Here is a 17349-nt window from a genome sequence, read left to right as displayed (position 1 = left end):
ATGTACAGTTCTTAACGACGTAATTACCAGCTCTTAGAGTGAAAAACTGAATTATTCTGACCAGTCATGCAGGATTTAGCTGGAATGGCCGTCTTGAGTCCCTTTTCTCTGCAAGCTTGGTGAACCTTTTCCTTGGAAGTTTCTGTTGGGGAAGAAATGTTCAACCTCAGCCCTGTTGAATGAAAAGCATAGGCACGTAGTTGCAAACCTCCAAAACTGTCACTGACTTCTTAGAGAACTGCTCCTGTAGTTTTTTTGTTCATCTACGTTTGCAATCATAGATAAATTGTAACACTTCAGCTGCAGCCGAGATCCTGAGCACCCTGGAAAAGCTTCCAACTACGGAAGAGTATTAGGGCCAAGCAGGAGAAAAATAAAAATAATACTTTAGAGGAAGATTTTTTTTTCATTATGCAATTTGAGAAAAAAGTAGAAATGTCGAGATTAATGTTGAAGTACAATTTCGAAAAAAAAGTCGAAATGTTGAGAAAAAAGTCAAAATTTCGTGAATAAAGTTGAAATGTTGTGAGAGAAAAAAGGCGAAATTTCGACTTTATTCTTGAAGTTGTATTTCAACATTAATCTCGACTTTTTTCTTGAAGTGCACCATAAAAAAAAATCTTCCCCTCTCAAATATTTCTTCTCCTGCATGGCCCTAATACTCGCGATTACGCATTTTCTACATCCTTCTTTGCCCCTAACAAGGCTCCAGTTCTGTTTCCAGAAGGATGATGCCACCATTTAATTATAAGGATGCCTATAATGACGTGATTGATAATGCAGAGATTGCTTTCTACTGTGGAGTCTGTTGGGAATTGTTGCAGAGTTCAATCTTCATCCGAGAACTTTGCTCCTCATGATCTGAATCCTTTATGTTCTTTGTAGACAAAAGAAGGAGAATAAAAGGTTTCCTCTTGACCACTTCTGCATAGAAGCCAGCTTTTATTTATTAGTTTCTTACCTACTTATGTAAAACCCTTAAATGCTGAAGATTTATTTTATTTTAATCCTCACCCACATTAGCTCACAACTCCATCCTTGACCTCATGAGTCATGACTTGATTTCCACTCTGTCATACACTCGCACGGGATTAAAGTGGATCTGGGGACCTTTGGTAATTTGTAGTAACCACGGAGGGTCTCTGTGTTTTTAATCCCGTCCAAATTCATGCATGCATAATCATTTTAGTCCAGTGCATATAGTACATTTGTCCCACAGATCGTAGTAACTCTCAGAGACTTGAATGGAGGCGGCTGCACATCCTTTTTGTATTTTGTACATTAGGAGTTAAAATATACACTTTAAAATGATGGTCTGGGTCTAAAATTATGTAATACAAATATTCATGTTTTATTTTTCATTCAGCGTTTTGTGTGTTAACCAAAACTGAACAAACAGTTTTAAGATGCGTCTGACATGACAAAATGTGAAAAAGCTATGTTTTGGAAAATTTCTGCACATGTATGTGCATTTATTTCTTAGTATCGAGACAATTTCCCTGACTATCAATGATCGGGATGGTTTGATATTGAACTCTGTTACAGTCGCACAGGAATATAACCAATCAGAAGCAGGACTTTAACGTGTAGTTATGGTGATCTGCCAGTAAAGATAATTTGTAGGATACAGTGTCGTACAATAAAACAAACATGTAATCTGTCCAGAGCTGGTTAGAGTAGCCAAAAATTGTACTCAAGTAAAAGTACTGTTACTTCAGAATAATATGACTCAAGTAGAAGTAAAAAGTAGTCATCCACATAATGACTTGAGTAAAAGTAAAAACGTACTTGGTGAAAAAACGACTCAAGTACTGAGTAACTGTTGAGTAATGTCTGATTTATTTTTTTAACACAACCATTCAAACAGACAAAAGTACAAAATAATCATCTTCAGGCAAATTAAATCAATAAAATAAATTAAAATTAATAAAAAATAGCTTAAATTAAAATAATCTTAAATTAAATTCAAGTACTTTAATAAATAATAAAATAAATCAAATAATAACAGAATAAAAAAATAAATTAAGCACAAGTAGCACAAAATTTCCAGCCTTTGTACTTTTCTTTTTTAACCAGGCAGAACTAGAACAAACATGAACTCATAGAAACTCTGTGTGTGTTTGAGTCTGTGTAAATGTGACAAAACACACAAAAACATTTTTCCCAAAGAATCACCCAGTGATGTCATGAGATTGACACGTACGCGGATAAAAGGGATAAAAGAAAAGTAACAGCTCAACGTAGCCTAATGTAGCGGAGTAAGAGGAACAGTTTCTCCTTCACAAATCTACTCAAGTAAAAGTAAAAAGTATAGTGATTCAAAACTACTCCTAAAAGTACAACATTTCCCAAAACTTACTCAAGTAAATGTAACGGAGTAAATATAACTCGTTACTACCACCTCTGCATCTGTCCTTTTGAATCAGCGTCCTCCTGCTGAACGGAGTAAGGTGATTGTACGTTTGTGTTTTAACGTTTGGCGTCTCTTGTCATTTTAAGGTGATGTCCCAAGCAGAGGGCCAGCAGAAGACCCTGGTCCAGTCCATCGACTCCCTGCCCACCAAAGGTCCTCTGTCCTGTCTGGACCAGGACCTGCTGCTGCTCAAGGCCACGTCGGCCGCCACGCTGAGCTGCCTGGGGGAATGCCTGAACATCCTCCAGCAGACTCAGAGCCGCAGCCAGCTGCCGGCCCAGACCCAGCCCTCCCAGCACCACCACGCCGCCCACGGAGCCCCCTTCGGTGAGTCCGTCCTGGGCCCCGTCCCAGTGCTGTTACTGGAGCCCCCAGCCGCACCGTCTCCCCCACCCCCCTTGTCTTTTCAGTCTGCCCCCCCCGAGTCCAGCTCCGGCAGCAAGGCCCCGCTGGGCCGGCCGGACTGCAGCTCCTGTCCCTGTCTCATCGGCCCCGTCCACTTCACTGTCTGTAGTAAATGTTGCTGAACATTGCATTTGTCTGTCGGACTGTTTTTAATCTGTACCATTTTAGGTTTCCTGTCACATGTTCCTTGTCATTATTGTTGCTCTGTGTTGTTATTTTTCTCCATTCACTGTTTTGTCTCTTCAATACGGTGGCCGAGACCTGCCATTGCTGAAAATAAAAATAACGCTGCAAACAGAAACAAACGCTGCTGCAAATGAAAGAAACGCTGCAAATAAAATAAACGCCGCTGCAAATAAAAAAGCCACAACGCTGTGAATTACCAGGGATTATTTTTGCCGATACACCGGTGTTGCACATTAAAAATTACACGTAGCGACGTTGAACACTAACCTTTTCACTTATTTTCTCGTTGGTTGTTCTTCTTATTCCTCGCTCTTCTTATTTCTTCCTTTTCACTTACGTCCTCTTCGTCTTCTTCTTCTCCTCTCACGTAAAAAACACCGGTGCATCAGCAAAAATAGTCCCCGGTAATTCACTTCCTTTGTGGCTTTTTTATTTGCCTTGTTTTTTTTTTATTTGCAGCGGCGTTTCTTTATATTTGCAGCGTTTCTTTTATTTGCAGCGGCGTTTGCTTTTATTTGCAAAACGTTTATTTTATTTCCAGCGTTTTATTCTATTTGCAGCGGCGTTTGTTTTTCTTTGCAGTGTTTATTTTATTTGCAAAGCGTTTATTTTATTTGCAGCGGCGTTTATTTTTATTTGCAGCAATGGCGGGTCTCGGCCACCATAGTTTTGTCTTTTCAATACGGTGGCCGAGACCCGCCATTGCTGAAAATAAAAGTAATGCTGCAAACAGAAACAAACACCGCTGCAAATAAAATAAACGCTTAGCAAATAAAATAAACGCTGCAAACAAAAAGAAACGCCGCTGCAAATAAAAGAAACGCTGCAAATAAAAGAAACGCTGCTGCAAATTTAAAAAAAAACCGACACAAATAAAAAAGCCACAATGGAAGTGAATTACCGGGGACTATTTTTGCTGATGCACCGGTGTTTTTTATGTGAGAGGGGAAGAAGAAGACGAAAAGAATTACACGTAGCGCTGTTGAACACTAACCTTTTCACTTATTTTCTCGTTCGTTGTTCTTCTTATTCCTCGCTCTTCTTATTTCTTCCTTTTCATTTACATCCTCTTCGTCTTCTTCTTCTCCTCTCACGTAAAAAACACCGGTGCATCAGCAAAAATAGTCCCCGGTAATTCACTTCCGTTGTGGCTTTTTTATTTACATAGTTTTTTTTTCATTTGCAGCAGTGTTTATTTTATTTGCAGCGGGGTTTCTTTTATTTGCAGCGGAGTTTGTTTTTATTTGCAGCGTTTATTTTATTTTCAGCAATGGCGGGTCTCGGCCACCGTACTTCAATGTTGTCACATTGAAATGCCAATAGATCCTCAAATGGTGCATGTAGTGCCAAGTACAAGCATGAATGTGAAGTGTGTTTGAAATCATTGTTTACAGAAACTCCTGGACGATGATCAGACTCTCGCCTTACGTGCATGTGCTAAAGGTTGGGCCTATAAGGGAATGAGTTAACCTTAATATGAAACTATGCACTTCTGAATATCAGAGGATTAAGCCTTTGTCAAAGGACTCCACACTAGTGCCTCAAATGTCAGACCTCCGCCATGTTTCTCTCTCTGTGCCAGGTCCAATAAAAGTGTTTTGATTTTAAACCATTTGCAGCCTGAGGGTGGTTCTATTGGCATCATATAATACTGAGGTTCATTATCAAGGTTTTTCAAATTGCAAGGTGGATGTTGAGCTTGTGACGGGTGGAGTTTGGGAAGAGAGGGGTTAGTTGACTATTGTGGACTAATGTTTTTATCCTGAGTAAAGATTAAAAGTTCTATAAAGAGCTGATTGAACAACAATCATCTGAAACTTTCCTGAGCCCCAAACACTCTTTACCTGGAGGCTCCGGAAGTTTAACCTGGTACTGTCTTTGGGTCAAACTGACCTAATTCTCCTGTTCCTTCTTTCCTCCTGCTCTCTCCTTCCTTCCTTCCTTCCTTCCTTCCTTCCTTCCTTCCTTCCTTCCTTCCTTCCTTCCTTCCTTTTTTCTTTCCTCCTGCTCTCTCCGCCTTCTTCCCTTCCTCTTTTCTCTCTTCCTTCCTTCTTTCCTTGTTTTCTCCCTTCCTTCCTTCCTTCCTTCCTTCTTTCCTTGTTTTCTCCCTTCCTTCCTTCCTTCCTTCCTTCCTTCCTTCCTTCCTTCCTTCCTTCCTTCCTTCCTTCCTTCCTTCCTTCCTTCCTTCCTTCCTTCCTTCCTTCCTTCATTTTTACCTTCCTTCCTTCTTTCCTCCTGCTCTCTCATTCCGTCTTCCCTTCCTCTTTTCTCCCTTCCTTCCTTCCTTCCTTCCTTCCTTCCTTCCTTCCTTCCTTCCTTCCTTCCTTCCTTCCTTCCTTCCTTCCTTCCTTCTTTTTTCCTTTCCTTCCTTCTTTCCTCCTGCTCTCTCCTTCCTTCTTCCCTTCCTCTTTTCTCCCTTCCTTCCTTTCTTCCTTCTTTCCTTGTTTGTTTTCTTCCTTCCTTCCTTCCTTCCTTCCTTCCTTCCTTCCTTCCTTCCTTCCTTCCTTCCTTCCTTCCTTCCTTCCTTCTCCCTTCCTTCTTTCCTCCCTTCCTTCTTTTCTCCCTTCGTTCCTTCCTTCTTTCCTCCCTTCTTCTCTTCCTCCTTCCCTGACCCAAAGACAGCACCAGGGTTAATATTTGCTGTATGTAGGTATGAGTGACGGCCCCTTCACTGAGTCTCAGTATAAATAGTTTTATCTGCTGCTACACAGGGTTGGATTTATGCAAATACTTGTGGGTGATATAAGCTCTAATGATCACTAATGTGTCCCATTCTCTCCATAGAGTTACAAAGCTTTGTCTGAGGTGCTGTATGTTCGTATTTATTTTATTTATTCATTTTTGTTGTTGTTTGTTAAAGCCGCTCTATGTAGCAGTACCAATGCTGACCACATGGGGGCGACATAGCATAAGAAAGGTTTACGTATCAGATGAAACCATGACGTGTACCTCTGGTGGGACAAATTGGTATTACAACCATATCCATGTCTCATCCTCCTGTAAACTAATACAAGTAAATGGACTTATTTTCATAAAGCGCCTTTCTACAAAGAAATGTACGTTTTACGTCTCATTTATTCATTCACACATGCACTAATATACTTGGGAAACAGTTAGGCACCAAATATAATATATTTAATTTTCTCACATGTCAAAGATAAGAACTTTATTGATCCCACATAGGAGTAATTCATGTTATATCAGCTATAGAGAACAAGGTAGTGCCGAAAAACAATATATATCCCCCTCACTAAAATAAGAAAAATAGAGAAACATATTTTCTCATCAACAAAGCATATTTGTCTGAAAAATGGTTCAAATGTTATTTTATTGTCTGAAAAATGGTTCAAATATGTTGTTTTGTTATTTGAAATTTTTTAAATATGTTTTGTTGATGAGAAAATATGTTTCTCTATTTGTCTTATTTTTGTGAGGGGGATATATATAGTTTTTCGGCACTACCTTGTTCTCTACAGTTGATATAACATGAATTACTCCTATGTGGGATCAATAAAGTTCTTATTTTTGCCATCTGAGAAAATTAAATATATTATATTTGGTGCCTAACTGTTTCCCAAGTATATTAGTGCGTGTGTGAATGAATAAATGAGACGTAAAACGTACATTTCTTTGTAGAAAGGTGCTTTATGAAAATAAGTCCATTTACTTGTATTAGTTTACAGCACAGTCTTGAACATCCAATATGGCGGCGACGTTGACGTATCGCAGCAGCTCCATGGGGCGTCTACGTATTTATGTCTATGATTACAACAATGGCGGACTCAGCCCAGCGTCATCGCTGGCTCTTTTGTCAGCACAGCAGATGTTTATGCCCCAAGTGGTCAGAAGTGGTATTGCTACCTAGAGTGGCTTTATGAGTCAGATGATAATTGATACAAGTGTGTTTGGTAACTAAAGGACTGTCTCAGAAAATTAGAATATTGTGATAAAGTCCTTTATTTTCTGTAATGCAAAAACGTCATACATTCTGGATTCATTACAAATCAACTGAAATATTGCAAGCCTTTTATTATTTTAATATTGCTGATCATGGCTTACAGCTTAAGAAAACTCAAATATCCTATCTCAAAAAATTAGAATATTCTGGGAATCTTAATCTTAAACTGTAAACCATAATCAGCAATATTAAAATAATAAAAGGCTTTCAATATTTCAGTTGATTTGTAATGAATCCAGAATGTATTACATTTTTGTTTTTGTAATTGCATTACAGAAAATAAAGAACTTTATCACAATATTCTGATTTTCTGAGACAGTCCTGTAAGCTCTCTGGTTGCAATTTCCCAATATTTGTTTCTTTAGTTTATTCTTCTGCACTAAATGTAGAAATCAGCAGGATAAGTAAGGAAGTGTCATTGCCTTTAATCTTTAATCTTTCCTACCAACATCTTTTGACTTTGTTTGCATTTTTGCTGCTTCTGAAATTGATCCCACTTTCCCTCTCAACACTTTTAGAGTAAGATTAAACATTAGGGGCATGAGGAAAGAGCTCAGAGGAACAATGCCGCCCTTTGCATTTAAAAAGGGTAATCTCAGATGGTCCAAGTATCGATTTTTCAAATGCAATTTGCCTGGAACACTTCCAGTCCGGTCATGGAGGACGGCCGTGTGTTTCACACAAACGTGCCGGGATTTCCCAGGAAGAGCTGGAAGCCTGGGACAGGCGTGACGGACTTTCTTACGTAAACCCAACCCAGGATCTCAGCAGAGCTCGAATTAACCGGCTGGTACTCAGCCGGAAAGTGAACCTGTCATGTACTGCAACTCCTAGACGTTAAAAGTGCAAAAAAAAACTACAAATAAACAGAAAAGACCTGAATGTCTGCATTAAAAACAGAAATAAGTCAGCTTTTGAAGAGACAGAGAAATTATACATGACTTTCACTTGGTGAAGCTGCAGTTTGAAGCTACTGTGGGACTGATGTCTTTGGACTTCTGTTATACTATTCTAATTTTAAGTTTCATGGTTTTTGAATTAAAATTGAACATTTGAGAGCTTGTTTATGTAAATGTGAGCCATTTTTAACCTGCTAAGTAAATGAATCCACTGTCATGGTTGTGTTTTCCTAAACTGTGTAACCAAAGTACAGGACTGTTTCAGAAAATTTGAATATTGTGATAAAGTCCTTTATTTTCTGTAATGCAAAAATGTCATACATTCTGGATTCATTACAAATCTACGGAAGAGTATTAGGGCCAGGCAAGAGAAAAAATATTTGAGAGGGGAAGATTTCTTTTATTGTGCACTTCGAGAAAAAAGTCGAAATGTCGAGAAAAAAGTCGAAATGTCGAGAATAATGTTGAAATACAATTTCAAGAATAAAGTCAAAATTTCGCCTTTTTTCTCAACATTTCAACTTTATTCACAAAATTTTGACTTTTTTCTCAACATTTCGACTTTCTTCTCGAAATTGTATTTCAACATTAATCTCGACATTTTGACTTTTTTCTCGAAGTGCACAATAAAAAAAAATCTTCCCGTCTCAAATATCTTTTCTCCTGCATGGCCCTAATACTCTTCTGTACAAATCAACTGAAATATTGCAAGCCTTTTATTATTTTAATATTGCTGATTATGACTTACAGCTTAAGAAAACTCAAATATCCTATCTCAAAAAATTAGAATATTCTGGGAATCTTAATCTTAAACTGTAAGCCATAATCAGCAATATTAAAATAATAAAAGGCTTGCAATATTTCAGTTGATTTGTAATGAATCCAGAATGTATGACATTTTTGTTTTTTTAATTGCATTACAGAAAATAAAGAACTTTATCACAATATTCTAATTTTCTGAGACAGTCCTGTAAGTGGCAGCATTTTCCGAGCCGTTTTCTCTACTCCCTTCTCTCCTGTCTGGGCATCTGTGTTCGGGGGGGGGGGGTGCAGGGTCCCGTCCAGAATCTGCTGGTTCTCACTGTTTGTTGGTCTTCTTTTTGCGCCAGCAGCCACCCTGCCCTGTCCCTGTTCCTCTCACAGGGGGTGGTGTGGAGTGGGACCGCCGGGCTGCAAGTACAAATCTTTTTCCTTCCGCTGCCTGGCTGATGGGTCCCGCGGGGGTCGGGCTCCTCACTGCTTCCGGCATGTTCCCTCCACACCTGAGTGAGGAGTTTAATTGTTGGGGATCCTCGGCTCTGCACAGCTGATTTGGCTCTGTGCATCACCGGCATGGGCTGCATCCCAAAACGATGCGGCTGATTGGAGATGGAGATGGTCTCAAGCATCGCCACTGCATGGGCTAGACGAGTCTTGGACGGAGAGCCAAGCATGCGGTTGCAGTTTGAGTTTGGCTGGCACGTTGGTCCCTCCGTACGGTGGCCGATACCCGCCATTGCTGAAAATAAAAGTAACTCTGCAAACAGAAAGAAGCGCCGCTGCAAATAAAAGAAACGCTTAGCAAATAAAATAAATGCTGCAAACAAAAAGAAACGCCGCTGCAAATAAAAGAAACGCTAAAAATATAAAGAAACCCTGCTGCAAATAAAATAAAAAAATGACGCAAATAAAAAAGCCACAACGGAAGTGAATTACCGGGGACTATTTTTGCTGATGCACCGGTGTTGCACATTAAAAATTACACGTAGCGACGTTGAACACTAACCTTTTCACTTATTTTCTCGTTAGTTGTTCTTCTTATTCCTCGCTCTTCTTATTTCTTCCTTTTCACTTCGTCTTCTTCTTCTCCTCTCACGTAAAAAACACTGGTGCATCGGCAAAAATAGTCCCCGGTAATTCACTTCTGTTGTGGCTTTTTTATTTGCGTAGTTTTTTTTATTTGCAGCGACGTTTATTATTTTATTTGCAGTGGGGTTTCTTTTTATTTGTGGGGTTTCTTTATATTTGCAAAAACCACGCAAATAAAAAAGCCACAACAGAAGTGAATTACCGGGGACTATTTTTGCTGATGCACCGGTGTTTTTATGTGAGAGGACACCGGTGTTGTTGTTTTTGTTGTTTTTATCATTAATAATAATGCCAAGAATAATCTAAAGTGTGGGTAACAATAGTTATTTGGATGAATGTGAAGTTGAAGCTGTGTGTGGTGGTCAGGGACTTCTCTCACGTAAAAAGAAAAACGCCGGTGCATCAGCAAAAATAGTCCCCGGTAATTCACTTCTGTTGTGGCTTTTTTATTCGCGTCGTTTTTTTGTTTTTTTTTGCAGCAGCAGCGTTTATTATTTTATTTGCAGCGGGGTTTCTTTATATTTGCAGCGTTTATTTTATTTGCAAAGGTTTTATTTTTATTTGCAGCATTTCTTTAATTTTCAGCAATGGCGGGTCTCGCCCACCGTAGTTTTGTCTCTTCAATACGGTGGCCGAGACCCGCCATTGCTGAAAATAAAAGTAACGCTACAAACGGAAACAAATGCCGCTGCAAACAAAATAAATGCTTAGCAAATAAAATAAACTCTGCAAACAAAAAGAAACGCCGCTGCAAATAAAAGAAACGCTGCAAATATAAAGAAACCCTGCTGCAAATAAAATAAAAAAGCCACAACAAAGTGAATTACTGGGGACTATTTTTGCCGATGCACCGGTGTTTTTATGGCACACATTAAAAATTACACATAGCGACGTTGAACACTAACCTTAAACTTATTTTCTCGTTCGTTGTTCTTCTTATTCCTCGCTCTTCTTATTTCTTCCTTTTCATCCTTTTCCTTGTCATTTTTTTTAAATTTGCAGCGGCATTTATTTTATTTGCAGCGGGGTTACTTAATATTTGCAGCGTTTCTTTTATTTGCAGCGGCATTTGTTTTTATTTGCAGCGTTTCTTTTATTTGCAGCTGCGTTTGTTTTTATTTCCAGCGTTTATTTTATTTGCAAAGCGTTTCTTTTTATTTGCAGCGTTTCTTTAATTTTCTGCAATGGCGGGTCTCGGCCACCGTACCTCTGGTCTCCTGTTGCTGCTAGAAAAATAAAACAACAAAACAGAGCAACTTGTGAGAGTCTGCCCTAGTTGAGAGAACTTGAAAGAGTTTTATAATCTCCCTTCAAAAACCTGCCAGTCACAAACCAGACAGCAGATTGTCGGCTGATATCACAGAGGATCTTTGCTGCTCTCTTGGACCCCCACCCCCCTTCCCACCACCGTGCCTCTGCCATAAAGAGCTTGGACCCCAAAACCCTTTTTCACCAGCAGACAAAGCAGTTTCCTTTAAGGACATAAAAAATCCGTAAAGGAAATTTAGTTTGCAACGGAGTCAGTCCCCTTGCAGCTTAAATAAAGGATTCAAAACAGAAGTGACTCATGAAAAGAAGAAAAAAAAACATGAAATTTGACTTACCGTAATTTCTGGACTATAAGCCGCTACTTTTTTCATTGGTTTTCAACCATGCAGCTTATACAAAGGTGCGGCTATTCTGGGGATTTTTCTTCCACCGCTCGGGGCGCTCTAACCGGAATTAGAATCAAAACTAAGACAAAATAAATGCAAGGAAGAATACGCTACTTCTTCTTTAGCAGATAGAAGTAGGTAGAAGCAGATTTCAAAAAGATAAATAGATAAATAAATACCGGTTATTTTCTCTTAGTTCTGTCCCGTTTTAATCAGCAAAGTTGCTGCCGTGTTAAAAGACACTGTTAGGAAAGGATTTATTTAGGTACAAACATGTACATCATTTACAGTTCAAAATCCTTCTGGACATGTAGTAAATATCTAATCTAACAACATAAATATCTGCAGCTTGCATATCTTTTTTTCATTATTTTTTTAAAAATAAAGCGGATGCGGCTTATATACAGGTGCGGCTTATAGTCCAGAAAATACGGTAATCACAAACTGAATTGATGTCACGGCCCAGAACTTGAACATTGCCTTTGACATTTACTGCATGAATGTTTGCCTCTTCACTGTTTGATCTGCAACGGCCTTTTGATTCACCTGCATGCCTCCGTCCAACGGCCCAATCACGGCCCAGCTCTCTGGGGTCGTCCCAACGTCTCAAAGTATCAGAGTAGGAGTGTCTTAGAACTAACTTAACAAACGTGATGCCGTCATCAGCTGTTTTCAGTCCCCTGTAATGAACTCTCAGGGACGCATCGACTCCCACTTGATACCAAAAACCCTTTCCAACACGGTTTTAACCGCATCTACAGTTCTCACTCCTCGCTCCTCCACCTCCTCTCTTGACAGGAGCCGGATCACTGATGGCTCACTCACACATTTTCCAGGTTCCCGTCAGTCAAACTGTCAGTCGATCCGAGGCCTGAGGGCTGTTTCAGTGCCGACTCCCCTCGGCATGGCAGGTTTTTGCGTTAATGGGTATCAGAGAACGGCTTCGTGGTGCATTAGACTTTTAACACAATCCGAGTGTGAGGAGTGGGAAAAGGCCTCCCATGCTGCTCCATTAACAGCACTTTCAAATCAAACCTACTTCTTTGGTGTCCGTTAGAAGCGTTTAAATGAGGAATCTCTCTTTGATATTGTTATGTAACTAAACTCCAACTGGAGTTATTGTAAAACAAACCATTGATGAGTCGTTCCGTACATTCATACATTTCACAATTGATTTATCAGACCTTTTTTACCTTTTGTTGTGTGTCTAAATATAGAAATATATATATATATATATATATATATATATATATATATATATATATATATATATATATATATATATATATATATATATTCATAACAACTAGAATTTACGACGGAGTATTAGGGCCAAACTAAGACAAAAAATAAAGTCATAATAATATGAGAATAAAGTCATAATACTACGAGAATAAAGTCGTAATATTTTGAGAATAAAGTCGTAATATTAAATATATTATAAATATATAAATAGAGCTTCACAAGATGCTCAATATTCCTCATTTTAACACATGGAGAAGAAGCTGTTCCTGTTAGAGTTCTCATAAATTATATTCTCATAATATTACGAATTTATTCTCATAATATTACGATTTTATTCTCATAAATTACGACTTTATTCTCGTAATATTACGACTTTATTCTCATAATATTACGACTTTATTCTCATAAATTACGTTTTCATTCTCGCAACGTTACGACTTTATTCTAATAATATTACGACTTTATTCTATTACGACTTTATTCTCGCAACATTATGACTTCATTCTCGTAATGTTACGACTTTATTCTCGTAATGTTACGACTTTATTCTCATAATATTATGACTTTATTCTTGTAATTTCCAAATTTTTTTGTCTTAGTTTGGCCCTAATACTCCGTCGTAAGAATTAGATTGTTGCAGAACATTTTATTATTCTAGTCACTTTGACTGAGCCAAGTCAATAAAACAGGTGAGGAAATAACGTTGAGCACATATTATATCTGAAACCACACACAGTTTCCTGCTTCAGGCTTGACTCACCTTTAATACTGAATGTCAGATCCAGATTGAGGATTTTGATGTGCGTTTTCTCCCTCGTCCGTCTGCGATTCTTCCAACACAACCCCAGTGTCTCATCTGTAACCACCTCTGGGGAACTTCTGACCTCTGACGCTGCCTTATCTTTATTTGTTTTTTTCAGATGGTGTTCCTGTGTGGAGTGTACCAAAGTCCCCCTCGGGGGAGCAGCAGAAGAACGGAGGTCTGACTCCTCTGCGCTCGGCCGAGCCCTCCCCGGCCTTCAGGAGAAGGAGTCTATCTCGCGGTGCTAAGGTGAGGACGAGGGTCGGGACGGTTTCACCTGCCGTCTCTCGGCCCGGCTTTGCTTTGTGGCGTCTCACACTGACGGCGCTGTACGGCTGCACCGTTTATATCTGGGAGAAACACAAACGCACACGGCCTGCAAATTTTAACTTGTGTTATGAAATGGTCGAGTGGTTTGAATGAAAAATCATTTTTATGTTTTCATTACTGGCCAAAGGTTCAGATTAATGAAGCAGAACAGAACGTGGATTTTGAACATATGGAGTGTTGGCAGTGCAGTTGCATACAGGGAAGCAGCAGCAAAGGTCACTGGCTGTAATGAAAAGAGAAAACGTCCTTTTATTTGGTACAGACGTGCTTATTTGGGTGACCACGGTCCCAAATGGATCGCTGAGGCCTAAAACCTCTACTTTAGCTTCATCAGTGCACAGGACTTGTCCATTCAAATGAAATCTTTTCTTGTAATGACAGAATGTTTAATGAGCCTCCTCTGCTGCTCCGACGGCGCCGGGGGGGGCCCGTGGAGGTAAGGTGGGGCCCTGGCCCGGCTCGGAGGGCCGCCCCCCGTCTACTGGATGGCCGGTGGGGGAGCGTGGGCGTCCTTCCAGGGCCGGCTCCGCTGGTCCTGCCTCCTGGCTTCGGCCTCTGCTCCCCCTCCTTCCCCCCCTTACGCGACTCATAAGCACATAGGCAGGGGTCCGGATCGTGGGGGCATTGTCCCACATGGCCTGGCACTCCCTGCCTCACAGTTTTAATAACACTGTAGACACTGCACATTCAACATTTAATAAATACATTTAACAAGGACACTTAGTTCGGGAGGGGGGGGGTCATTGTCAGCATGATACCCTGACCTCCCCCTCCCTGTTTTTATTGCATTAATTACATTCATTCAACACCAGGGTCGGGAGGGGGGCCCACATCACCCGCGTTCCCTCGCCGGCCTGGGATAGGTGGGTCACGATGCCCGGGCCTGGCGGGGCTCGCCGCGCAGCCTGGGGTGCCTCCTGGCGGTGCTGTACCCCCCCCCCGGGGGGGAAACGGTGCTGGACCCCCCCGGGGAGGGAAACGGTGCTGGACCCCCCGGGGAGGGAAACGGTGCTGGACCCCCCTGGGGTGGGGGAAACGTGGCGTGAATGTGCGTCTTTGTCGGTGAGAATGCGGTATGGAAGGGTCCTGCCATGGAGGATTTGGGCCTCCATTGGCAACAAAATTTAATAATTTATCAATATTATATTATACAAAGATTATTATTATTATTATTATTATTATTATTATTATTATTGTTGTTAGTATATTATATTATTAGTATTATTATTATAGATACCGGATAGATGAATGGATGAATGAATGGGATGCCTGGGTCTGGGGCCCTCCGTTGTCGGGCCTGCGCGGGTGTCGCCCTGTTGGGGGGTTCCCTCTCTCCGGGCCCGTCTCCGGTCCCCCCCGCTGCCTCCGCGGCGGGGCGCCCCTCTGGTTTTGGAGGGCCACTTTCGTGGGGGCGTGTGCACCTGCCCGCGTCGGCGACCGGGCGGCTCTGTCTCTCCGGGCAGGCTGGCCCCTGGCTGGTTGGGGGTCGTTGGCCTGGAGGGTGAGGGCCTCCTGGCCACGTGTCCGGCCCGGACCGGGTGGCCGGGGATTGCCTGGGTCGCGGTCCGCTGCCGCGGGATCCCTGGCTGCTTCTTCCCGTGTCGTGGGGGCCCCGCCCGCGGGGGCCTCGCAGGCGGTGGGTTGCCTCCCTCCTGCTTCTCCCCTCTGTGGGGTTGCTGGTGGCCTGGGTTCCGGGTTCTTCCTTGTCGGCCCCTGGTCTCGCGGGTGGCGGGTTTGCCCCCCCTCCTCCCCACTATAGATACACTTCAGGTGGAGCTTTGTTTGGTTTATTACACACACACACACACACACAAACACACACACACATACACATACACGCACGCATGCACGCGCGCACACACACATACACACTCATACCCCCACACATATACAGATATTAATACATGCACACATACACACACATAGCCACACATATACATACACACACACACACACACTTAACCACACATACATATATACGCACAAACACACACACACACACACACACACACACACACACACACACACACACATACAGCCACTCAGACATATACATATACATACACACATACACACACATAGCCACACATATACATACACATAGCCACACATATACATACACACACACACACGCACACACACACATACAGCCACTCAGATATATACACACACATAGCCACACAGATATGTACATACACACACACGTTTACATACACACACACACACACACACACACACACACACACACACACACACACACACACACACACACACACACACACACACACACACACACACAGTCATATACATACATGCACACACACACATAGATATACACACTGGCTTGTTCACCTGCATGCTTGCTCTGTAGTTTTAGGGTTAGTTAGCGGTAGCTTAGCTCAGACTGTGATCGGATCTCGAGATTTGGGTTGATTGCTGCTCGTGTTTTTGTCGGCTCCGTGTCGGTTTTGTGTTTCGTTTGTGGTTTTTGTGGCAGATTTCCAGTGCTTGACGTGTGCCTCCGTGTGTTCTTGCTTCCTGGATTGGCAGTGGATGTCACCACTCCCCCCCCCCACCCACCAGTTTTTGCAGTGAATGTTTAATGAGTCACCCCTGAACTCTGCTCCGTCTACCTAATCTTACTGTGTTTCTGTGCATGAAAAAACAACAAAAGACAGGTTGTATGGCTACAAAAATAGAGGACAGAGATCCATGAAATTCCTCCGACACACTAAGGCACATCTGGATTCTGACTCTTCGGCAGTAATACCACATGTCTTAGTTGTCTTTTAAGATCAGAAAGGAGGCAAAAAAAAACAGGCGTAATAAGGAAGAGATAATAATTACAACGTCTGAATATAAAACGTTGCATTCTGCATACTGAAGAGTCAGCTGTCGCTTTCTGTTTGATGTCTTCCTTCTGTCCCTTCTCTCATAAATTGTTATCTGATTCAGCTGAATTCAAATAAAGTGCTTGTATTTGCACTTTTCCTAACTTGCGTGACTACTAGGAGTCAATCAGCATGTCTGAAATATTTTTACTAATATACAAATATCCTGTCTCTTACAGCATCGGTGCTCTCCGTCAGAAAATGTACATGTCAATAACAGAAAGTTAGAATTATTGCCTTAGTCCGACTGATGTTGAAGTTTTAAAAGCCATGTATACACCTCAGCCCGGCTGTAGTCGAACCCAACTGGAGCTCCTGAAACCGAGCTATTGGTGCCAGATATGGGGTCCTAATTCAAGCTATTCGAGCAAATAAAGCCAAACCACAGTTTAGCCGAGCTAGTGTCTGCATCTGGGACTCCCCCTTCCGGAAGTGACGAGACCGCAGAAACGGGAATAACAACAGTCACAGGGATGACAAGGAGGTCGACTCAAGATGGCGACCAATCCAGACGTGATGTAAATAGCTGGCAACAGAAATGCTGGATTTGCTACCTTATCTTTTCAATTCAATTCAATTTTATTTATATAGCATCTAATACAACAAAAGTTGTCTCCAGACGCTTTCCAGAGACCCAGAACATAAACCCCCGAGCAATTATTACATAAACAATGGCAGGTAAAAAATCCCATAGTGGGAGAAAAACCTTAAGCCAAA

At 41.3% G+C, this 17349-nt stretch overlaps 1 protein-coding gene across 1 annotated transcript in view; it reads left to right on the top strand.

The window, feature by feature from the left end:
• The window catches only part of LOC133461310 (oxysterol-binding protein-related protein 10), a 213083-nt gene that overhangs the window by 128073 nt on the left and 67661 nt on the right, over positions 1–17349 (top strand). Inside the window, exons 6-7 of the mRNA XM_061742171.1 lie at positions 2500–2740; positions 13530–13660. Coding sequence (XP_061598155.1) covers positions 2500–2740; positions 13530–13660 — 372 coding nt within the window. The remainder of the gene's footprint in view (positions 1–2499; positions 2741–13529; positions 13661–17349) is intronic.

Source organism: Cololabis saira, chromosome 15 (assembly GCF_033807715.1).
Source record: "Cololabis saira isolate AMF1-May2022 chromosome 15, fColSai1.1, whole genome shotgun sequence".
NCBI lineage: Eukaryota > Metazoa > Chordata > Actinopteri > Beloniformes > Belonidae > Cololabis > Cololabis saira.
Note: the sequence above shows the minus strand (reverse complement) of the source record. Positions and strands in the feature narration are given on the sequence as shown.